Source organism: Perognathus longimembris, chromosome 6, assembly GCF_023159225.1.
Source record: "Perognathus longimembris pacificus isolate PPM17 chromosome 6, ASM2315922v1, whole genome shotgun sequence".
Taxonomy (NCBI): Eukaryota; Metazoa; Chordata; class Mammalia; order Rodentia; family Heteromyidae; genus Perognathus; species Perognathus longimembris.
Window position 1 is genome coordinate 75,407,223 of NC_063166.1, and position 19,931 is coordinate 75,427,153.

The 19,931-nt window shown below is 43.2% G+C and overlaps 1 protein-coding gene across 1 annotated transcript in view; it reads left to right on the top strand.

Moving 5' to 3' along the window:
• The window catches only part of Ift52 (intraflagellar transport 52), a 29,093-nt gene extending 11,721 nt beyond the window's left edge, over positions 1-17,372 (top strand). The window contains exons 8-14 of the mRNA XM_048349449.1: positions 1,521-1,607; positions 3,605-3,673; positions 10,043-10,197; positions 13,925-14,012; positions 15,231-15,339; positions 16,090-16,235; positions 17,109-17,372. Of these exons, the coding sequence (XP_048205406.1) occupies positions 1,521-1,607; positions 3,605-3,673; positions 10,043-10,197; positions 13,925-14,012; positions 15,231-15,339; positions 16,090-16,235; positions 17,109-17,156 (702 nt within the window). The 3' untranslated portion in view covers positions 17,157-17,372. The remainder of the gene's footprint in view (positions 1-1,520; positions 1,608-3,604; positions 3,674-10,042; positions 10,198-13,924; positions 14,013-15,230; positions 15,340-16,089; positions 16,236-17,108) is intronic.
• Positions 17,373-19,931: the final 2,559 nt, after the last annotated feature.

Genomic DNA, 19,931 nt, shown 5'->3' on the forward strand with positions numbered 1-19,931 from the left:
GTTACTAGGAAGTGCTCTGCCACTGGCACTTCTCTTCCAGCCCCTTTTTATTTCTTTGTTGTTTTTTTTCCCCTCAAGTTTTTCTTTGGGCTGGCCTGGACTGCTATCCTCCTATTTATGCCTCCATGGTAGCTGGGGTGATGGGCATGTACCACCACACTTAGTTTTATAGGTGGAGGTAGAATCTTGTTAACATTTTTACCTAGGGTAGCCTTGAGTCCATGGTCCTTCCACTCTCCACCTCCCAAGTAGCTGGGATACAGAAGTGAACCACTCACCTGGCCACTGAAGGTGTGTGTAAGGATTCTGCATTTCACTCATAGAAAAACAGCTGAACAGTAGCTGGTGGAGTCAAGTCCTAAGCCTCGCTCACCCTTAACTATTCTAAGTCCCCAAACTTGGATTTATTTCTAATTATTTGTCAGTGTGACTATAAAAATGTGTCTTTTTTAAAAAAAAGGAACATTATTTCAGGCTGCTTTGTTTTATTTATTTATTTATTTTATTTTTACTTGTTATTTTTTTGCCAGTCCTGGGCTTTAAACTCAGGGCCTAAGCACAGTCCCTGGTTTCTTTTTGCTCAAAGCTAGCACTCTGCCACTTGAGCCACAGCACTACTTTACTTCTGGCTTTTTCTATATTTGTGGGGCTAAGGAATCTAACCCAGGGCTTCATGTATATGAGGAGAGTACTCTTGCCACTAGGCCATATTCCCAGCCCTGTTATATATAGATAGCTTAAATAAACTTGTGTAAAAGGACCCATTTTACTGAAACCTGACCAACATATTTTATAGGCATTTTTTTCATTTTCGCTAGTCTGATAGGCACAATACTTCATTTTAGTTAGATTTGACTAATATTGAGATTTTTTAATTAAATCATTAGCACTTCTTTTATATGTAGCTTAGTTTTCACTTTGAATCTTTTTTTTTGCCAGTCTTGGGGCTTGAACTCAGGGTCTGGGTACTGTTCCTGAGCTTCTTTATACTCAAGGCTAGTGCTCTGGCTTTTTCTGTTTATGTGATACTGAAGAATGGAACCCAAGGCTTCATGCATACTAGGCAAACCACTAAGCCACATTCCCAGCCCATCACTTTGGATCTGAAACATTTTTTGTATACTCATAAATGTTTTAATTCCACACAGAATGTTGTGGATTTTTCTTTTTCTTCCTTTAAAATTATGACTACATATATATATGGGTATATATGTGCATATGATATATATGCATATATCATATACAAATAATAACAAGGGGAGAAAGCTGTAGAGTCTACTTAATTGTATCTTTGTTAAAGTGAGATAGAGGAACACAGAAGTGTCTACAGTGAAAGGCAGGCAGGCTAATGTGTGTTTTCATGGTTAGATATTCCTTGGCTGCTAAAATCGCAGTGTGAATTTGCACTTACCTACTATGTAAGAGAGTTGCTGACATGGTGCCAGCAATAACTGCCTGGGGACAGGATGCGTGCATTATGATTGGGATCTGAATATCTGACATTGCTTTGTCCTCAATAGAACCAAGGTGGGAAATTGGCAGTTCTTGGCTCCTGTCACATGTTCAGTGACCAATATTTGGATAAAGAAGAAAACAGCAAAATCATGGTAAGCTTTTATATTTTTTCAAATTAATATATACTGTGTATGATTTTCATGTCGTTTAAAAATACTGAGGGCTGGGAATATAGCCTAGAGGCAAGAGTGCTTGCCTTGTATACATGAAGCCCTGGGTTCGATTCCTCAGCACCACATATATAGAAAATGTCCAGAAGTGGCGCTGTGGCTCAAGGGGTAGAGTGCTAGCCTTGAGCAAAAAGAAGCCAGGGACAGTGCTCAAGCCCTGAGTCCAAGCCCCAGGACTGGCAAAAAAAAAAAAAGAAGAAAAGAAAAATATTGATAAGTGTATTTATTTATTTAAAACCCACTCCTTAGAACCCATTAAGAATACAAAATTGGGGCTGGGGATATGGCCTAGTGGCAAGAGAGCTTGCCTCGTATACATGAGGCCCTGGGTTCGATTCCCCAGCACCACATATACAGAAAACGGCCAGAAGTGGCACTGTGGCTCAAGTGGCAGAGTGCTAGCCTTGAGCAAAAGGAAGGCAGGGACAGTGCTCAGGCCCTGAGTTGAAGGCCCAGGACTGGCCAAAAAACAAAACAAACAAACAAAAAAAAAGAATACAAAATTGAATCAAGTATAGCCCCTGGGAAAGTTTGTAGTATGTGAGAGACAGGAAGATTAGTAAATCCAGAATGGTGTTTCTTTTGGAGGGTTGTGGAGGGGCAATACTGGGGTTTGAACTCTGGGCCTTATGCTTGCTAGGCTAGTGCTCTGTCACTTGAGCCACACCTCCAGCCCTGCTTTTTGCTTGTTATTTTGGAGATGAAGTTGAGAACTTTTCTGTCTGGGCTGGCCTCAAACTGTATTCTTCCAGATTTTAGCCCTCTTGAGTAGCTAGGATACAGTCATGAGTCACTGGTACTGGTCCAGAAAGAACTTTCTAAGCATGATGAGTTGGGGGCAGAAGCTGACATTGGAGAAGTGATGAGAAGCTAACAAGGAACTTTAACTTCATGCTGAAAGTCACAGGGAGCCCTTGGAGGGTTGGAAGCAGTCTTGAACATAATCAGATTTTTGGGACAACTATGGGGAAAGTAGAGAGGAGGAGGCACCCCCAAAGCCAGTTAGGAGGCTGGGCGCTTCAGCCAAGCAAGACAACATCAGAGCTGAGTTAAGATTGTGAAGGGTGAGTGGAGAGGAGGGTTGACAACATGAGTGGCAGTCATGAAAGGCTGTTTGTAGGACGATTCATTGCAGTTCTCTCGTGAGGAAGTGAATGTCTCACAGTGCTTCTGACTTGTGTAGAGTGGGATTTGGCAACTTATTTGCTAGAAGACATGCCCAGTGAGGCTTTTCATTAATGAAATGAATTCCTTAGCCTTATAGTTATACTGGGAGGTTAAGTCTTATTCCTAAGGAATCTATGTGAAGCTCTAATACTTCTAGATAACTCTTGGAGATCTAACATTCTTTTTTTTTTTTTTTTTTTTTTTAATGTCCTGGGGCTTGAACTATGGGCCTGGGTGCTGTCCCTGAGTTTTTTGCTCTACGCTAGCACTCTACCACTTGAGCCACAGCGCCACTTCCAGCTTTTGTGTGTATGTGATACTGAGGAATCAAACCCAGGGCTTCCTGCATGCTAGACAAGCAGTCTACCACTAAGCCACATTCCTAGATCTAGACATTCTATTTTAAAAGTCATGTTTGTATGTTCAGACTGTCTGTATTACATGGGATATGTGTCGTCTCAGTTAATTTTAATTGGTTTTCTCAAATAGCCAGATGTCTTTTTTTTTTTTTTTTTTGGCCAGTCCTAGGCCGTGAACTCAGGGCCTGAGCACTGTCCCTGGCTTCTTTTTTGCTCAAGGCTAGCACTCTGCCACTTGAGCCACAGTGCCACTTCTGGCCATTTTCTGTATATGTGGTGCTGAGGAATCGAACCCAGGGCCTCATGTATATGAGGCAAGCCCTCTTGCCACTAGGCCATATCCCCAGCCCTAGCCAGATGTCTTAATTCTGCGTTTTATTTTTTTTAATCCAGGATGTTGTTTTCCAGTGGCTCACAACAGGAGACATCCTCCTAAACCAGATTGATGCTGAGGACCCAGAGGTAGGAGCTTATGCATCATTAGGAAACTCACATGAAAAACAGGCCCAGCTTCTCAGCATCATTTCTAACAGCTTCTAACAGTCTGTCTTACCTTATCTGTAAGACATATGGAGACAAATGAAGATTTTGGGGGAGAGGAAGGTCATGTTGTAGAAAAGAATAAGCCAACAAACTGTACAATTAATCATAGACATGATTAATTGGGAGTAGGTTCATGTGTGTATATATATATGTATGTATATAAATTTGGAATTTAAAACATATTGTCTGGGTTGAGGGTATATCTTAGTGGTAAGGTGATTGCCCAGTATTCATGACATTCAGGGTCAGTCCCCAGCACTGAAAAAAATAAAATTAAGAAGTAAATAATAAGCTGGCACAGTGGCTCACACCTATAACCCTAGCTACTCAGGAGGCTGAGATCTGAGGATTGTGGTTCAAAGCCAGCCTGGGCAAGGAAGTCTGTGAGACTCTTATCTCCAATTGACACTAGAAGTGGTGTTGTGGCTCAAGTGGTAGAGCGCTAGCCTTGGGCTGAAGAGCTCAGGGACAGTGTTCAGGCCCAGAGTTCAAGCCCCACAACTGACTGCCAAAAAACAAAGGTATACAATAAATCTGGGTGTAGTTGCTCATGCCTGTAATCCTATCTACTCAGGAGGCTGAGATCTTAGCATCATGAGTTGAAGGTATCTCTGGCAAGAAAGTCCATGAGACTCTTATCTCTGACTAAGCACAAAAAGAAAAGTTAGAAGCAGAGCTGTAGCTTAAGTGGTAGAATGCTAGCTTTGAGCACAAAAAGCTCATGGACAGTGTCCAGGTTTGTAATCCTAGCTATTCAGGAGGCGGAGATCATAGCCAGTCTAGGTAGGAAAGTCCTAGGTACTCTTATCTCCAATGAGCTGTCAAAAAGAAAAGCTGGGGGCTGGGGATATAGCCTAGTGGCAAGAGTGCCTGCCTCGGATACACAAGGCCCTAGGTTCGATTCCCCAGCACCACATATACAGAAAACGGCCAGAAGCGGCGCTGTGGCTCAAGTGGCAGAGTGCTAGCCTTGAGCAAAAGGAAGCCAGGGACAGTGCTCAGGCCCTGAGTCCAAGGCCCAGGACTGGCCAAAAAAAAAAAAAAAAAAAAAAAAAAGAAAAGCTGGAAGTGGAATTATGTTTCTTGTGGTAGAGTAGTAGCCTTGAGCACAAAAGCTGAAGGATAACACCCACGCTCTAAGTTCAAGCCCTAGGACCAGCACACACACCAAAAAAAAGATGATGATAAATGAAAAATTTATTGATCTGGGATTATAGACGTACACAATCACACCCAGCAAAAAATAGCTCTCTTGTGAAGCAATATCAATCTTCAGAATTTTAGGTTTAAACTACTTTTATTGCCTTTAGAAGTAAGTTGGGTAGCTCATGCCTATAATCCTAGCTACTCAGGAGCCTGAAATCTGAGGATCATGGTTTGAAACCAGCCTGGGCAGAAAAGACTTATATTTCCACTTTACCTCTCAAAAACTGGAAGTGGAGCTATGGCTCAAAGTTATAGAGCACTAGCCTTGAGAAAAAGAGCCCAGGAACAGTGCCCAGGCCCTGAGTTCAAGCCCTACAAAACAACAACAACCACAATGACAACAACAAAACCCAAAACCAAACTAAACCCAAACAACAGTTTTGAGAGAGAGGAGAGTTATGAAAAGGGTAGCTTTGATCAAGGTATATTCATAAATTGACATGTTGAATTGAAACCTCTTTGTACAACTAGTTAAAGTTAAAATATTAATGAGGAGGGGCTGGGGATATGGCCTAGTGGCAAGAGTGCCTGCCTCGGATACACGAGGCCCTAGGTTCGATTCCCCAGCACCACATATACAGAAAACGGCCAGAAGCGGCGCTGTGGCTCAAGTGGCAGAGTGGTAGCCTTGAGCGGGAAGAAGCCAGGGACAGTGCTTAGGCCCTGAGTCCAAGGCCCAGGACTGGCCAAAAAAAAATATATATATATATTAATGAGGAAAAAAAGACAATTTTAAAGGCACTATGATACTAATTCTCTGACAAGGGGAGGTGAGAAAACTAGCCCTGGATTAGGAATCGGTAGCCTGCATTCTAGTCTAGCACCACCACTGGCCTTGGTACCTTAGCATGTTCCTTCTATCTTTTTACTCCAGTTTCCTCATCTGTGCAGCCGGAACACTAATACCTGTGCTCATTGCTTCACAGGATGATTGTAAGGCCTAACTTCAGAGATAGAAATTTGCTCAGTAAATTAAAAATCTAACAAGTGCTATGGCTCTATCTTTCATTCATTTGTTTGGCAGTGCCAGGGTTCACACTGCCTTGTGCATGCTGGGCAATCATCCCATCTCTGAGCAACATCCCCAGTCTGACTTTTTTAACCTTTTGTGTTTTTTATATGCCAGGCATTATAGATCATACATTTGTCTGTAAGTCATCCTACTCAATTCCAAAGTTGTGAGAGGTAGATGTCTTATGCCTATTTCACAGATGAGAAAATGAAAATTGTACAAGTTTACAAATAGCAAGCAAGTAAAAGTCAGGACTCAAACCCAGTCCCTTGAGTTGAAGTCTGCTCATGATATAATTTTTCTGTTTCTGAAACTCTGAAAAGACAGGAAAAGGATTTCCTTGCTGTGTAGATGGAGGAGATGGAGAAAGGCAGTCTTAGATGCCATCTACTGGCTGCTTCCTACCGTACTGCTTCCTAAAGTCTGCCTTGGGGTAGGAAATAGGAGAGCCTCCACTCGAGCTAGAGTCTTCTGTGGAAACATTAAGCATATGAATATTTTGTTTAGCTTCCTCCTCAAAAGTCAGCTGAACCTCTCAAAAGAGCACATGTCAGCCAGGAATTTACTTTCCTGTTCTCATAGGACCCTGGCCACAGTCCAAGGTAGTGTTGTGAGTCAAGAGAGCAGCATGAAGAGAACATATGTTGCCTATGTGCCTGTTCTGTGTTCCCACCTTGCTCCTGCTAAGTTTGTCAGTCCCATTTCCTAGCTGAGGAAACTGAAGTAAGTGAACCTGCAAGGTCCCCACATAAATCAAAACCTGGCCATGCCATTGTTAACCCCTAGGTCAGGTTTTGGAGCTTGTGCCATTTCTATTGCCCTGTAGTTCACTGCTCACCACACCTGACATTAGACTATTGCAGAAGGGAGGGATTCTTGAGACAACTGGGAAGATGATAGTATTAAGGTCTTTTTCTCAAACTGTTCATTGATGAAAAAAAATTTTCTTAAATCTTTCAGATTTAAGAACTAGTGAAAAAGTACCTATTTTGGGGAAGGCTGAGGCAGGAAGATCAAGAACTCAAGGCCAGCTTGGTCCACATAGAGCTTTCTAGTCTAAACTGGGTGTGGTAGTATGGTATACCTGTAATCTCACAGCACTTAAAAGAGGGAAGACAAAAGAATTACAAGTTGAAGACCAGCCTGGGTTACATAGTGAGATCCTGATTCCAAGAATAAAAAACAGCTAGGCACCAGGGTCCCATACCTGTAATTCTAGTTACACAGGAATCTGAGACCTGGAGGATAAAGGTTGAAGCCAACCTGCACAGAAAGGTTCAGGGAAATTCACCTCTAAAGATGACTTGCTAAAAGCTAGGTTGAAGGTGTGGCTCAAATGGTGTAGTACCAGCTGAGCAAGCAAAGTGAACAAAAGCTAAGCTGTCCATTCAAACTCTGCTACCAGCAAGAATAAATGAATAAACACACACACACACACACACACACACACACACACACACACACACTTTGTATTATAAGGCTTTGGAAAGTAAAATGCTAAATAAGCCAGTTATATGGCAAAGTGTGAAGTTCTGAAAACCTGAATTCCCTGGTTATTTCAGATTAAATCATGTTTTACCAGAATGGGTTTCAAACCAGGTAAGAGCTCATTTTCAAATGGTATTTAATAGAATAAAATCGGAGTTCAATAAAGAGCTGTGGGAGTTTACCTACAAAAGTTAACATTTCCAGGTGTTGGAGGCTCACGCCTATAATCCTAGCTACTCAGGAGGCTAAGAATTGAGGATTCCCATTCAAAGCCATCCCAGGCAGGAAAGTCCGTGAGACTCTCTTATCTCCAGTTAACCAAAAGATCTCATTGTGGGCTGGGAATGTGACTTAGTGGTAGAGTGCCTGCTTCGTATACATGAAGCCCTGGGATTCCTCATTACCACATATATAGAAAAAGCCAGGGGCTGGGGATATGGCCTAGTGGTGAGAGAGCTTGCCTCGTATACATGAGGCCCTGGGTTCGATTCCCCAGCACCACATATACAGAAAATGGCTAGAAGTGGCGCTGTGGCTCAAGTGGCAGAGTGCTAGCCTTGAGCAAAAAGAAGTCAGGGAAAAAGAAGCTCAGGCCCTGAGTTCAAGCCCCAGGACTGGCAAAAAAAACAACAACAGGGGCTGGGGATATAGCCTAGTGGCAAGAGTGCCTGCCTCGGATACACGAGGCCCTAGGTTCGATTCCCCAGCACCACATATGCAGAAAAACGGCCAGAAGCGGCGCTGTGGCTCAAGTGGCAGAGTGCTAGCCTTGAGCGGGAAGAAGCCAGGGACAGTGCTCAGGCCCTGAGTCCAAGGCCCAGGACTGGCCAAAAAAAAAAAAACAAAAAACAAAAAACCAAAAACCAACCAAACAAAAAAACTCAGTGCCAGCTTCTGGGCAACAAAAAAAAAGTTTGACATAAAAATTTGAGCATGCTTAGCTTTTTTTTTCCTGGACACACAAGGCCTTAGCTTCCTGCACCAAGATTCCGTGGGAAGAAGATCTCTGTGCAGAGCGATAGGAGAATCAGTGTCAGGACCTTTTGGACTGCTGGTCTCTGTGTTGGGTTGTGAGGTGTATCCTGCCATAGTTAAACCCTGTTACTGCTTTCTCCTTCAAGTTAGAGGCTGAAGTCTTAGAAACTGCTACAGGAAATTTATGATATATAGTCTTCCCTTGATTCTTGTTGAAAAAAGCATTTGAGAATTCTTGCACAATGGCTCACTGTCCTAGCTACTTGGAAGGTTGCAAATGGAAGATCATGGTTCAGTGTCAGCCAAGGCAAAAAGTTTGTGAGAAACCACATCTGGAGCAATGAAAAGCTGGTGCAGTGGCATATGCTTGTCATCCCATCCAGAGCATAAATAGCAAGATTGTGATCTAGGCCCACCAGGGCAAAAAATCAGACTTTATTTGAAAAAATAATGACAGAACATGAAAGGATAGTTTGAGAACTAGGAGAGCTTTTCAGTCTTGGGCTGTTATGTTACTTCTATAGTGCTCTGGCATATCTTCCCCCAAGTAGAGGTAGAAAATGCAGGAAACAGCACATTTTGGGAGGCTTCAGAGGACCAGTTTATCAACTTTTCCCAAGAAGGCCCTATAGCTAAGTGCAGTTCAAAGGGCGGTAAGAAGTAAGCTTGTCGGCATCCATTTCTTTAGTTTGAATAAGTAGTACATTCACATAGTGCAGGATTGGAAAGCATACAGAGTCAATAGTCTTTCTTGTATCTTTCAGCCCAGCTACTTTGTTACCCTCCAGTGACAACAGTCTTAGCAGTGTCCTGTATGTGCTTCCAGAGACATTTTATACTTACATGAGCAAGTATGTGTACTCTCCTTCCTCCCCTTTTACACAAACTGTATAAATATACTGTGTATGTACACTATCCAGCATCTTGCTTTTGTGTGTGTGTGCATGTGCATGTATGTGCTAGTACTTGTGCTTGAACTCCAGGCCTTATGCTGTCACTTGGCTTTTTTTCTCTCCTCTGGTGCTCTACCACTCAAGCCCACTTCTAGCTTCTTGTTAGTTGGAGGGAGATTGTCTCAGATTTGTTTGCCCAGACTGGCTTTGAAACCTTGATTCTTGGATCTCAGCCTCCTGAATAGCTAGGGTTATAGACATGAATCACTGGCACCTGGCTGGACTTTATGTTTGTCTCTGTGTTCTTACTAAAATAGAAAATAAAGTCAACCATAGAAATTGCATAAAGCAAATTGTTTGGGATGATTGTAGTGACAAGTATGCCTCAGAGAATGGGATCATGAGGGACTAGGGAGGTAGCATTGATTGATGAGTACTCACAGATGAGAGTTTGTGAAATTAAAAGACCAGTCAATAGGGTTGTGTGCGTCTCCAGCTGTGGAATGGCTGTGTGAGTAATTGGAGAGTTGGATTTAGCTGGCCTTGGAGTTTATCTCATCCAGTTTATTCCTCTTTCTGTGATTATAAACAGATATTCAGATAACACTCTTGGCAAGAATGTATAAATAGTAAAAATTGAGACCAGAGAGGCAAAGACTAGAAGATAAGCTTTCATTCCTGCTCAGCTAAAAGGAACCCTCTTGTGGTTTTCAGATTTCTGACTACATGATGCTGCCCGACACAGCCACCCTGTCAGAGCGGCTCCGAGTGTGTTTTCAGGAGGGTGACGAGAACCCGCGGGACTTCACCACGCTCTTCGACCTGTCCATTTACCAGCTGAATACCACTTCCCTCCCCAAAGTCATCAAGTTAGTACTGAGAGCCCCCTGAGCTGCACCACAGTCTGCTCTGTGTTTGGTCTGAAAGCATGAGCCTGGGGGCAGTAGTTAGGGGCAGGAAACCTGTTCTCAGATTTGCGATGAGGTCAACAGAGAAACGTGTGGGATGTGTGGCTGTGGTGGAGGAACTGCCAGCAGTTAGCAGCCTGTGTGTGTTCCAGGCTCCACCTCTAGCATTTAGGGGAATGATCTTTTCTGTTTGGTCAGGACATTTCTAGTTTTTAGCATAGAGTCCTAAATCCCAGAACCCACTCAGTAAACCACAGTTGGTGGTCCAGTGGCATTGTCTCTGCTTCAATACTTTCTGAGCCTCATACCAGCATGAAGAAACAGGTTTAAAGAAGGGAAAATAGGAGAAAGATTTATAGCCAGGCCTGGATGATTTCAAAGCCTCTCCTATTTTAGCTTTTTCTTTCTTTCTTTCTTTTTTTTTTTTTGGTTCTTTTTGTTTTTTGATCTCTGGGTGACAAGGTAGGCAAATAAAATTTTAGCATTATCTACATATAACTAAATAAGCTAAAAAAGCCAAGGGTGCAGCCACAGACACTTGTCTTCGTACTCTGTACTTAACATCCAGAACCAACAAACACTGAGCACCTACAGTACCAGCACTGCCTGAGATTTCCAGTTTTATAGAGGAAACAGACAAAGCTCTCATGCAGGCTTATTAGATAAACCCCAAGGTGGAGAAAACAGCACCAGGAGCACAATGGAGAGAGGGAGTTTAATTTGACTGAGGTCCTTCTGAAAGAAAGGCTTTCGTAGCCACACACATACTACTTCAACACACATTTCTCCAGGGTCTGTGTCTCTGGGGATTGTGTGCCTTTAGGGCTAAGTGGGATTTCAGGAGCTAAGTGGAGAGGCATTGGGAGAGGGTGTTCTGCTGCACGTCCACTGTGAGTAAAAGCCTTCCACCATGCACACTTGTGATAGTGTCGAGCACAAGGCTGAGGACCTGGCCAGATTTGTGGGTGCGAGACTCAGAAAGTCCCTCAGCAGAGGGTCACGCTTGAATCTCTGTTTTTCATAAGCCAGCCAACACAGTTTCTTATAAGCAGTTTGTGTAATCAGTTGGAATCAGGAAACCAAGAGGTAAAGACAGAGGTTAAGAGACATGTGCAGATGAGGTGGTGGAACGGTGGAGCTCTGGTGATCCTCTTCCTCTTCAGTTTGGGACTTCCCTTGTAATAGATTTATCAGGAGGCCATTCCATTAGCCAGTTGCAGTCTATCTAGTCTCTACTCTTTGGGCCCAATTCCTTTCTGGTGTGTTCAGACCTGTCCAGAAGAACCAGTCCTAGTTGTTGCATGAAGGATCGCTGGAAGCTGCTACTTTTGTACTTTTGGCAGAGTCAAATAGTGGATGTGATGGAGGCTCAGCCACTGCAGAGGGCAGGAACTACTCACTTCCTTGATATGGTATGCTTGGGTATCTTTATTTGCTACTAACAGCTTTTGGAAGCAAGTATCTCCTTGCTGAGGTGCTTTTCTTTTTCTTTTTCTTTTTTTCCTGGTCCTTGAGCTTGAACTCTGGGCTTAGACGCTATCCCTGAGCTCCTTTTTGCTTAAAACTAGCACTTAACCACTTCAGCCACAGCGCCACACTCGGGCTTTTTCTGTGATTAATTGGAGATAAGCATTTCATGTACTTCCCAGGCTGGCTTTGAACTGTGATCCTCAAATCTCAGCCTCTTGCTTGTGAGCCACTAGTGCCTGGCTTCTTAGTTATTTTTGAGGGCTTATATAAACTGGGGGGTGTTTCTCTGAAATAACCCCATTTATTCATCCCATGCTTATTGATGCCTACGGGGTATGAGGTCAAGACAAAGAGTGTGGAATCCCCGTGCCCAGAGTTCATGGTCTCTTGGGTCGGGGTTAAGAAACTAAGTGGTGAAAGGGTATTACCAGAGCATAGGCCAGAATGTTGTGGAAATTAAGATTCACAGATTTTTGTTTAGCTTTACTATTAATTCTTCCCCATTTTGATACAGATCAACCTTCTGAACTAGGCTTTGCTTGGCTTCAAGACTAGTTTCTTTACTCCTCAGCTCATTCTGTATACTCTGGCTATACAGTGGTGAGCTGAGTGGAGAAAGGGAAGACTTAATGGAACAAAACTCAGGAGCAGAAAAGCACAAGTTCATGGCTAGATGGCTAAGACCAGTGCTTTGCAACAGAATTCTTTTTGTGAAGACGATGGGGACCATAGTCTACTGTCCCTGTGACTTTTGCTTACTGGGTAGATTGCTTTTGGAGGTTTTTGGTCGGCAGGGGTTGGTAAGATCTGAGCTCTCATCTTGTTTCTGGTCCTTATAAACCATATGAACCTGGATAAACCTACTTAAAGTGTCTACACCTCAGCTTCCTCTTCCTGAAGACATATCCATGTTGCAGGCTTGTTTTGAGTATTGAGTATACATGGTTAAGTACCATGTAGTAGGTGCTAGGGTGACGTTACTTGTCTTCACTCAGTGGAAATCTTCTCAGCTGATCACCTTTCTGCAGCCACAGATTTCACTCCTTCATGAAATCACAGAAGCTCCCCTGAGCTTTTTAATGCCCGTTGGCATTTGCTTTTTTAGCTTACATTTGAAAGGCCACAGAGAGGTATCAAATTTAATTTGGATGAGCATATTTTTATTTGCTTCATGATCAGAGTTCAGCCATCTTACAAAATTATGTACAATGCAAAAATTATGTACAAATAACTTAGAGGGAGTGAAGCAAAGGAGAAGGCACCATAGCCTTATATCACAGGGTAGGATTAGCACTAAACTATAAGGTCCCTCCTCCTACCACTCTTCCTCCACCACAGCCCTCTGCCACTCTGCTGTTCTGTGACAGCACCAAGTCTCCTTTCTCATGCCTCTGCCTGGGATACTTTTGAAGACATCACATGACTTCCTCCTTCTGACAAACTGCACCCCAGCCCCTTTCCTGCCTCCTGATTTGTGTTTCTTCTGAATACTAAGTGATGTCAGGCACATTACTAGGTTTTGTGTTTACTGTGTCTCCTCCCCTGGAATGTAAGCTTCATGGGGGCTTGCCTTGGTCTCTGTTTACTGCCGCTAAATTTGTAGTGTATAAAACTGCCTGCTTCCTAGTGGATAGTGTAGTAGGATTTGCTCAGTGAGCACGCAGATGTGCACATAATACAGATCTGTTCACTTGCCAGAGCAGTCTTTTTTTTTTTTTTTGCCAGTCCTGGGCCTTGGACTCAGGGCCTGAGCACTGTCAGTGGCTTCTTTTTGCTCAAGGCTAGCACTCTGCCACTTGAGCCACAGCACCGCTTCTGGCCATTTTCTATATATGTGGTGCTGGGGAATTGAACCCAGGGCTTCATGTAGACGAGGCAAGCACTCTTGCCACTAGGCCATATCCCCAGCCCTCAGAGCAGTCTTCAGATTGGATTCCTGTCTCTTGATGATGGAAACAAACAAGGAAACAATGAGTTACAGGGGTCTCATTGTCCATCAGATAAAACCCAGAAGCCTGGTACTTGAAAGTTCTCCCTTAGTAGAACTGAGGCCTAAAGGGGGATCATTACATTAGATAGAACAACACATTTTGTATATTTTATTAAGTAGCATTGAACCCGTCATCTCTGTTGCAGAACAATGTAGGGAGCAGTTGGCTATGCTTTGCCATAGTGCCTTGCATTAATGCCTATTTTTTTTGTTCTGTTATGAACACAGGGCTCATGAGCAGCTAAATGTGAAACACGAACCGCTCCAGCTCATCCAGCCTCAGTTTGAGACGCCACTGCCAGCCCTTCAGCCTGCGGTAAGTGTGCATGGCGCGTCTTGCTGCAGAGCCCCACTGTAGGCCCTCGCTGCAGGCCTTTCCATGCTTCGTTGGTGGCACTCCTCACGGAGTCACAGTGCTCTATTGGCACCACACCTGTGAATACGTGGCACAGACTTCTATATGGGGGTCCCAACTGATAAAGCCAGGGCATGGTCTTCCCTGGCTATTAAGCTTTTCTCCTCTTGTGGGGTTAGAGGGCGTGTGTGAGAATGCCTGAGGAAAGATGGCGGGGTGGGGTGAGGGGGCTATCGTGGGGTAAGTAGGGTAATTTTTTTTTTGGGGGGGGGGGCCAGTCCTGGGCCTTGGACTCAGGGCCTGAGCACTGTCCCTGGCTTCTTCCCGCTCAAGGCTAGCACTCTGCCACTTGAGCCACAGCGCCGCTTCTGGCCGTTTTCTGTATATGTGGTGCTGGGGAATCAAACCTAGGGCCTCGTGTATCCGAGGCAGGCACTCTTGCCACTAGGCTATATCCCCAGCCCGGGTAATTTTTTTTTAAACTTTTCGATTTAGCATTAACTAAACCTATCCTATAATGTCCTATCCCAGTATATTTTGCAGTGATGTAAACTGGCTGGCTTCACCTTGCTAGCTTGTAACTAGCCAACCCTGTGGGAGCATTTGCATCATGGAAAATGTCAAATCCTGGAGCTGATCATTAAATGTTTACCAGTACACTTCTGGTTCATACCCGTGCATTCTGACTCTTAAGTTCTGCTTTCCCAAATAATGTCTGTCCCTGAAGAACTCACGATTGAGCTGGGTGTCAAGGTGCACATTATATAATCCCAGCACTGCTCATGCCAAGGCAGGAGGAACCCAAGTGTGAAGCCAGTGTTGGCTACATGGTGAGACCTTGTCTCAAAAATGAAAAAACAAACAACATCCCCCCTCTATGATTAAATGAGAAACAAGGCTTATAGTCAAATGTTCAGAACAAACCCAAGCTTTGCATTGTTCGTCAATTAATTGCCATCACTGTGCTGGCCTGGTTAATTGGAGCTGGTACCCTTTGGTTGCTTACAGTGGCCTGATAGTCTAGTTTGCTACACACCTAATAGGGGATAGATGGAGGAGGCAATGGGAATTTGGATGGTTCATCACAGAGGAAGGCTTGAGTTTTCCCTTATGTTTCTTCATTTACTGTTAGTTTTGGCTTTGAAAACATCTTTTATAAAAGACTGCATTTCCTTTTAGGTTTTCCCTCCTAGCTTCAGGGAGCTGCCACCCCCTCCTCTGGAACTGTTTGACTTAGATGAAACCTTTTCCTCTGAGAAGGCACGGCTAGCTCAGATCACCAATAAATGTGAGTTGGAGAAATTTCTTTTCTTTTCTGAGTTTTATTTAATCACAATCTCTGAGATAGGCTATAAGACAAAGCTTAAAACAAAGGGTAAACAGTTGTTTAAAGTTAAATTTTTTATTCATTGTGTGCAAATGATAGTCATTACTTTTCATGAGGACAGTTACTTAGCTGTGTGATTTTAGAACACGATACTATGCAAAAAGCCAAAGGTATCTGTTTTGATCTGTAGGCCTTTAGTTCTGACCTGTTGAGTGACCTTGGCTTCCACCTAGCAAATCTAGATTATTGGTCATGGGAATAGTTAGATTAGAAAAATGAGTCTGGGAGCTGGGTGTTGATGGCTCATTCCTGTGATCCTAGCTACTCTGGAGGCTGAGGCCTGGAGGCCCTAAAGTTTGTAGTGTGCCCAGGCAGAAAAGTCCATGAGATTCCATGTACAAAACAAACAAGAAAAAGCAGAGCTAGAAATATGACTGAGGTGGAGGAGTGCCAGCTGAAAGCAAGCAAGCTGAGCAAATGTGAGGCCCTGACTTCAAACCCAGGGATCACCAAGAAGAAAGAAAGGAGGGAGAAGAAGGAAAGACCTAGAACTTGTCAGTTTGTAGTCCTGTGGTCACATTATTCTAGGAAGAGGTGACTAATCTTGAGAGATGCAGGAACTTATTAACAGGGAATACCTACTAAAACACACTGTGTGTACTTTGAGGGCAGAAGTTAAGGGTTAATCTTAACTTTATTTACTGTGTTTAGGTACTGAAGAAGACCTGGAGTTCTATGTCAGGAAGTGCGGTGACATTCTTGGAGTAACCAGCAAACTACCAAAGGATCAACAGGATGCCAAACATATCCTTGAACACATCTTCTTCCAGGTGGTGGAGTTCAAGAAACTGAACCAGGTATAGAGTGCAGGAGGCTCATTGAAATGGGGCCACTCAGACGGCAGTATTGTGTATAAGCTGTGTTTTATGACATTCATTAGTTCTGTATGTACTTATTAAGTATCAAGTATGTGTACAAGACATAGTCCCTATGCTTATGGAGCTGTAGGCTCCAGACAATAAACAATAATAGAATATATAAATTAGTCACCTAGAATGCTAGAAGATGGTAAATATTATACGATACTAAGTTGACAGTAGTGACTGGTGGTATAAAAGAGAGTGATCGAGGCTGGCTTATAGCACCATTGATTTTGGAGCAGACTTGAAGTCACTGAGGGATTTAGCCACAGATAGCTGAAAATAAGAAGTAATGTCCCAGTCAGAAGAGCTGTGCAGCATACATAAGGCTGGTAAGGAGTCTAGCAGTGTGTCTCCAACTGTCTCTGCTAGTACTCATCATGGTGGGTATGGCTATTGGTCAGAAGACCTGTCCTGGTTGTAAAAAGTTGATCCTCAGGTAGAACTCAGCCTTAAAGCTAAAAAAAGCTTGTGTACCACTAAGTAATGGTTCCAAATCCCTCATTAACATCCGAAACACTAGGAATTCATATTTCAAGATCTATAGGGCTGGGAATATGGCCTAGTGACAAGAGTGCTTGCCTTGTATACATGCATCCCTGGGTTTGATTCCTCAGCACCACATATATAGAAGATGGCCAGAAGTGGTGCTGTGGCTCAAGTGGTAGAGTGCTAACCTTGAGCAAAAAAAGAGTCCAGGAACAGTGCTCAGGGCACTGAGCCAAGCCTGAGTCCAAGCCCCAGGACTGGCAAAAAAAAAAAAGACCTATACTGATTAAACTAAAATTCTATGTTTATTCTCCCATCCAGGAACATGATATTGATACAAGTGAAATCGGATTTCCTAACAATTTCTGAGGACGGTGCCTGTTGGAGCATTTCTGCCTCCTGATTCTTCTTTGTATTTTTGAATTGTTCCTCAACTCCTTACCAAAGGATGTATATCCTCTTTCCTCTATAAACTGTGGAAATCTGTGCCTCTTCTGCAGCAGCTATATGGTAAGGTTTATAACAGAAAATCCTTATGGAAGAGACATTCCATTTTTTAAAATTAAATCTATGATTGAACCTGTACTTTTACAATTTACAAAAGTCTGTCATTGAAGTCTTTTTTTTCTGACTCCAGGATTTGTCTCTTGTCAAAGACCTACAAAACTCTCAAGCTTTGTGAAATACTGTAAAACTTCCTGGGCCATTTAAAAGAATAATACAAAGTTTAAACTCAGTGTGTTTTCCCCACTGTTCCTAAGGAAAAAGATAAAAGAATAGATACCTTCCTTAGATTGCTTGCCGCATTGTCTGCCAGCTGTGCATCGAATATCAGCATCTGCAGGCTGTGGTCTCCTCCCACATTTTCTCCTTCTGATGAATTTCTGAAGAACTTGATATTATATCATCATGTTGGGCTATACCTTAGGAAGAAATGTGGCATTCTGTGTCAAGGAGGCTGGAAGGAACTGTCAGGGAACACAGAGAGAGGGTTTCCATCCACAGGATGCAGTTGACAGGTGACAGGTGGAAGTGCACAGTAGTGTATGGGAACATACCAGGAGCCACCTCTGGGGGAAGCCAAACTGAAAGTGGCAGAGCCTCTGAAAGAATATTCACTTCTAGAAAAGAAGAAGAAGAAAAAAAAAAAAGAATACTCACTTCTAGTCTGAGTGTGGGTGACTCCCATCTGTTATTTTAGCCATTTAGGAGGCTGAGATTTAGAGGATCAAAGTTTGAACCAACTCAGGCAGAAAATTCTGAGATTCTGTTTCCAGTTAACCAGCAAATTGCTGGACTGGAGTGCGGCTCACCTGGTAGAGTGCTAGCCATGAGCAAGAAAGCCCAGCTTAAGGCACTGAATTCAAACCCTAGTACCTGCAAAATCAGTCAAAGAGCAACAAAAAAGTGATAGGATTAGATTTTTTAGGAAACAAAATATAAATAACAAGGTTTTTTTTGTTGTTTTTGCTGGTCCTGGGCTTGGACTCAGGGCCTGGGTGCTGTCCCTGAGCTGCTTTGTGCTCAAGGCCAGCACTCTACCACTTGAGCTACAATGCCACTTCCAGCCTTTTCAGAATAGTTTATTGGAGATAAGAGTCTCACAGACTTTTCTGTCTGGGCTGTCTTCAAAACACAGTCCTTACATCTCAGTCTCTTGAGTAGCTAGGATTACAGACATGAGCCACTGGCACCCAGCAATAAAAAGTTTTTGTTTATGTATATGTTTGTGCTGGTACTGGGGCTTGACTTCAGGACATGGGCACTGCCCTGAGCTTTTTCCACTCAAAGCTAGTGCTCTACCACTTGAGCCACAATTCCACATATGGTTTTTTAGTGGTTAATTGGACCTAAGAGTCTCATGGACTTTCCTGCCCAGGCTGTCTTCGAACCACATTTCCCAGGTCTCAGCCTCCTGAGTAGATTATAGGTGTGAATCACAAGCCACTGACATAGAGAATTTATTTGTTGCAATAAATTATGTCTGTGATCAGATTAGTTTCAAAATGAAGTTGAAATGGACTAGAGGCATAGCTCAAGTGGTAGAGCCTCAGCCTTGAGTGGGAAAAGCCCTGCAAGAACAAAAGGCCTTGAGCTGAAGCCCCAGTGCCCACCCTAAAGAAAATGTGAAGAGGAAATAGAGGTAACACCCTCTTTCCTTTCTGTAAGAATAAGGAGGAGGGCTGGGGATATGGCCTAGTGGCAAGAGTGCTTGCCTCGTATACATGAGGCCCTAGGTTTGATTCCCCAGCAGCACATATACAGAAAATGGCCAGAAGTGGCGCTGTGGCTCAAGTGGCAGGGTGCTAGCCTTGAGCAAGAAGAAGCCAGGGACAGTGCTGAGGCCCTGAGTCCAAGCCCCAGGACTGGCCAAAAAAAAAGAATAAGGAGGAAAGTTTGTGGTATCTTATGATTCATATGTGTCATTATGTGGCTTTGCTAAGGTATTTCTTATATAAAAACACATATTAGTGGGATGTGGGTGGTATACATTCCTGTAACCCCATCCATGCAGAAGGCTTCAGGAGCAAGACTGAGCTTTAAGTTAGCCTGGCCTACATAGCAAGACACTGTCTCAAACCCTAAACCAGACCTATGAGGTGTGGCTTAAGTGGTAGAGTGCCAGCTTTGAGTGAACATAGACTAATGAGTTCAAGCCCAGTAACCAGCCACATTGACACATTCACAAAAGTAAACCAGAATCAACCAACTAGGCAAAACCCTCTGAACATCAGAGGGCAAGTTTGTTTTGTCTCTTAGATTTGTTACCTAAATGGTTCTAGAGCTATACAAATGCCTTACTGAATTTAATGTTTATGTAAGATTTCAGCATGGAATTAAAGAATGTTAAGAGGAAAGATCTCTACCCTTTTAAATCCATCCATTTCCCCGCTGCAACCAATGTTGTATCTTCAAGACAGCATTTCAGAACAATAAAGAAATCTCCTTGTTGACTCGATACTTAATTTTTATATGTGGCTTAATGAATCCTCATGGGTCTGAACACTCCTCCCACCCCAAGCAGCTCACAATGTAATTGCAGGAGGAAATTAGCCAAGAGTCTCAAATGGCTACAGATGTCAGAAAGAAAACTTGGAGTACTATAGGAGCTTGTGCAGACACTTGGGTTAGGACTGAGCTATG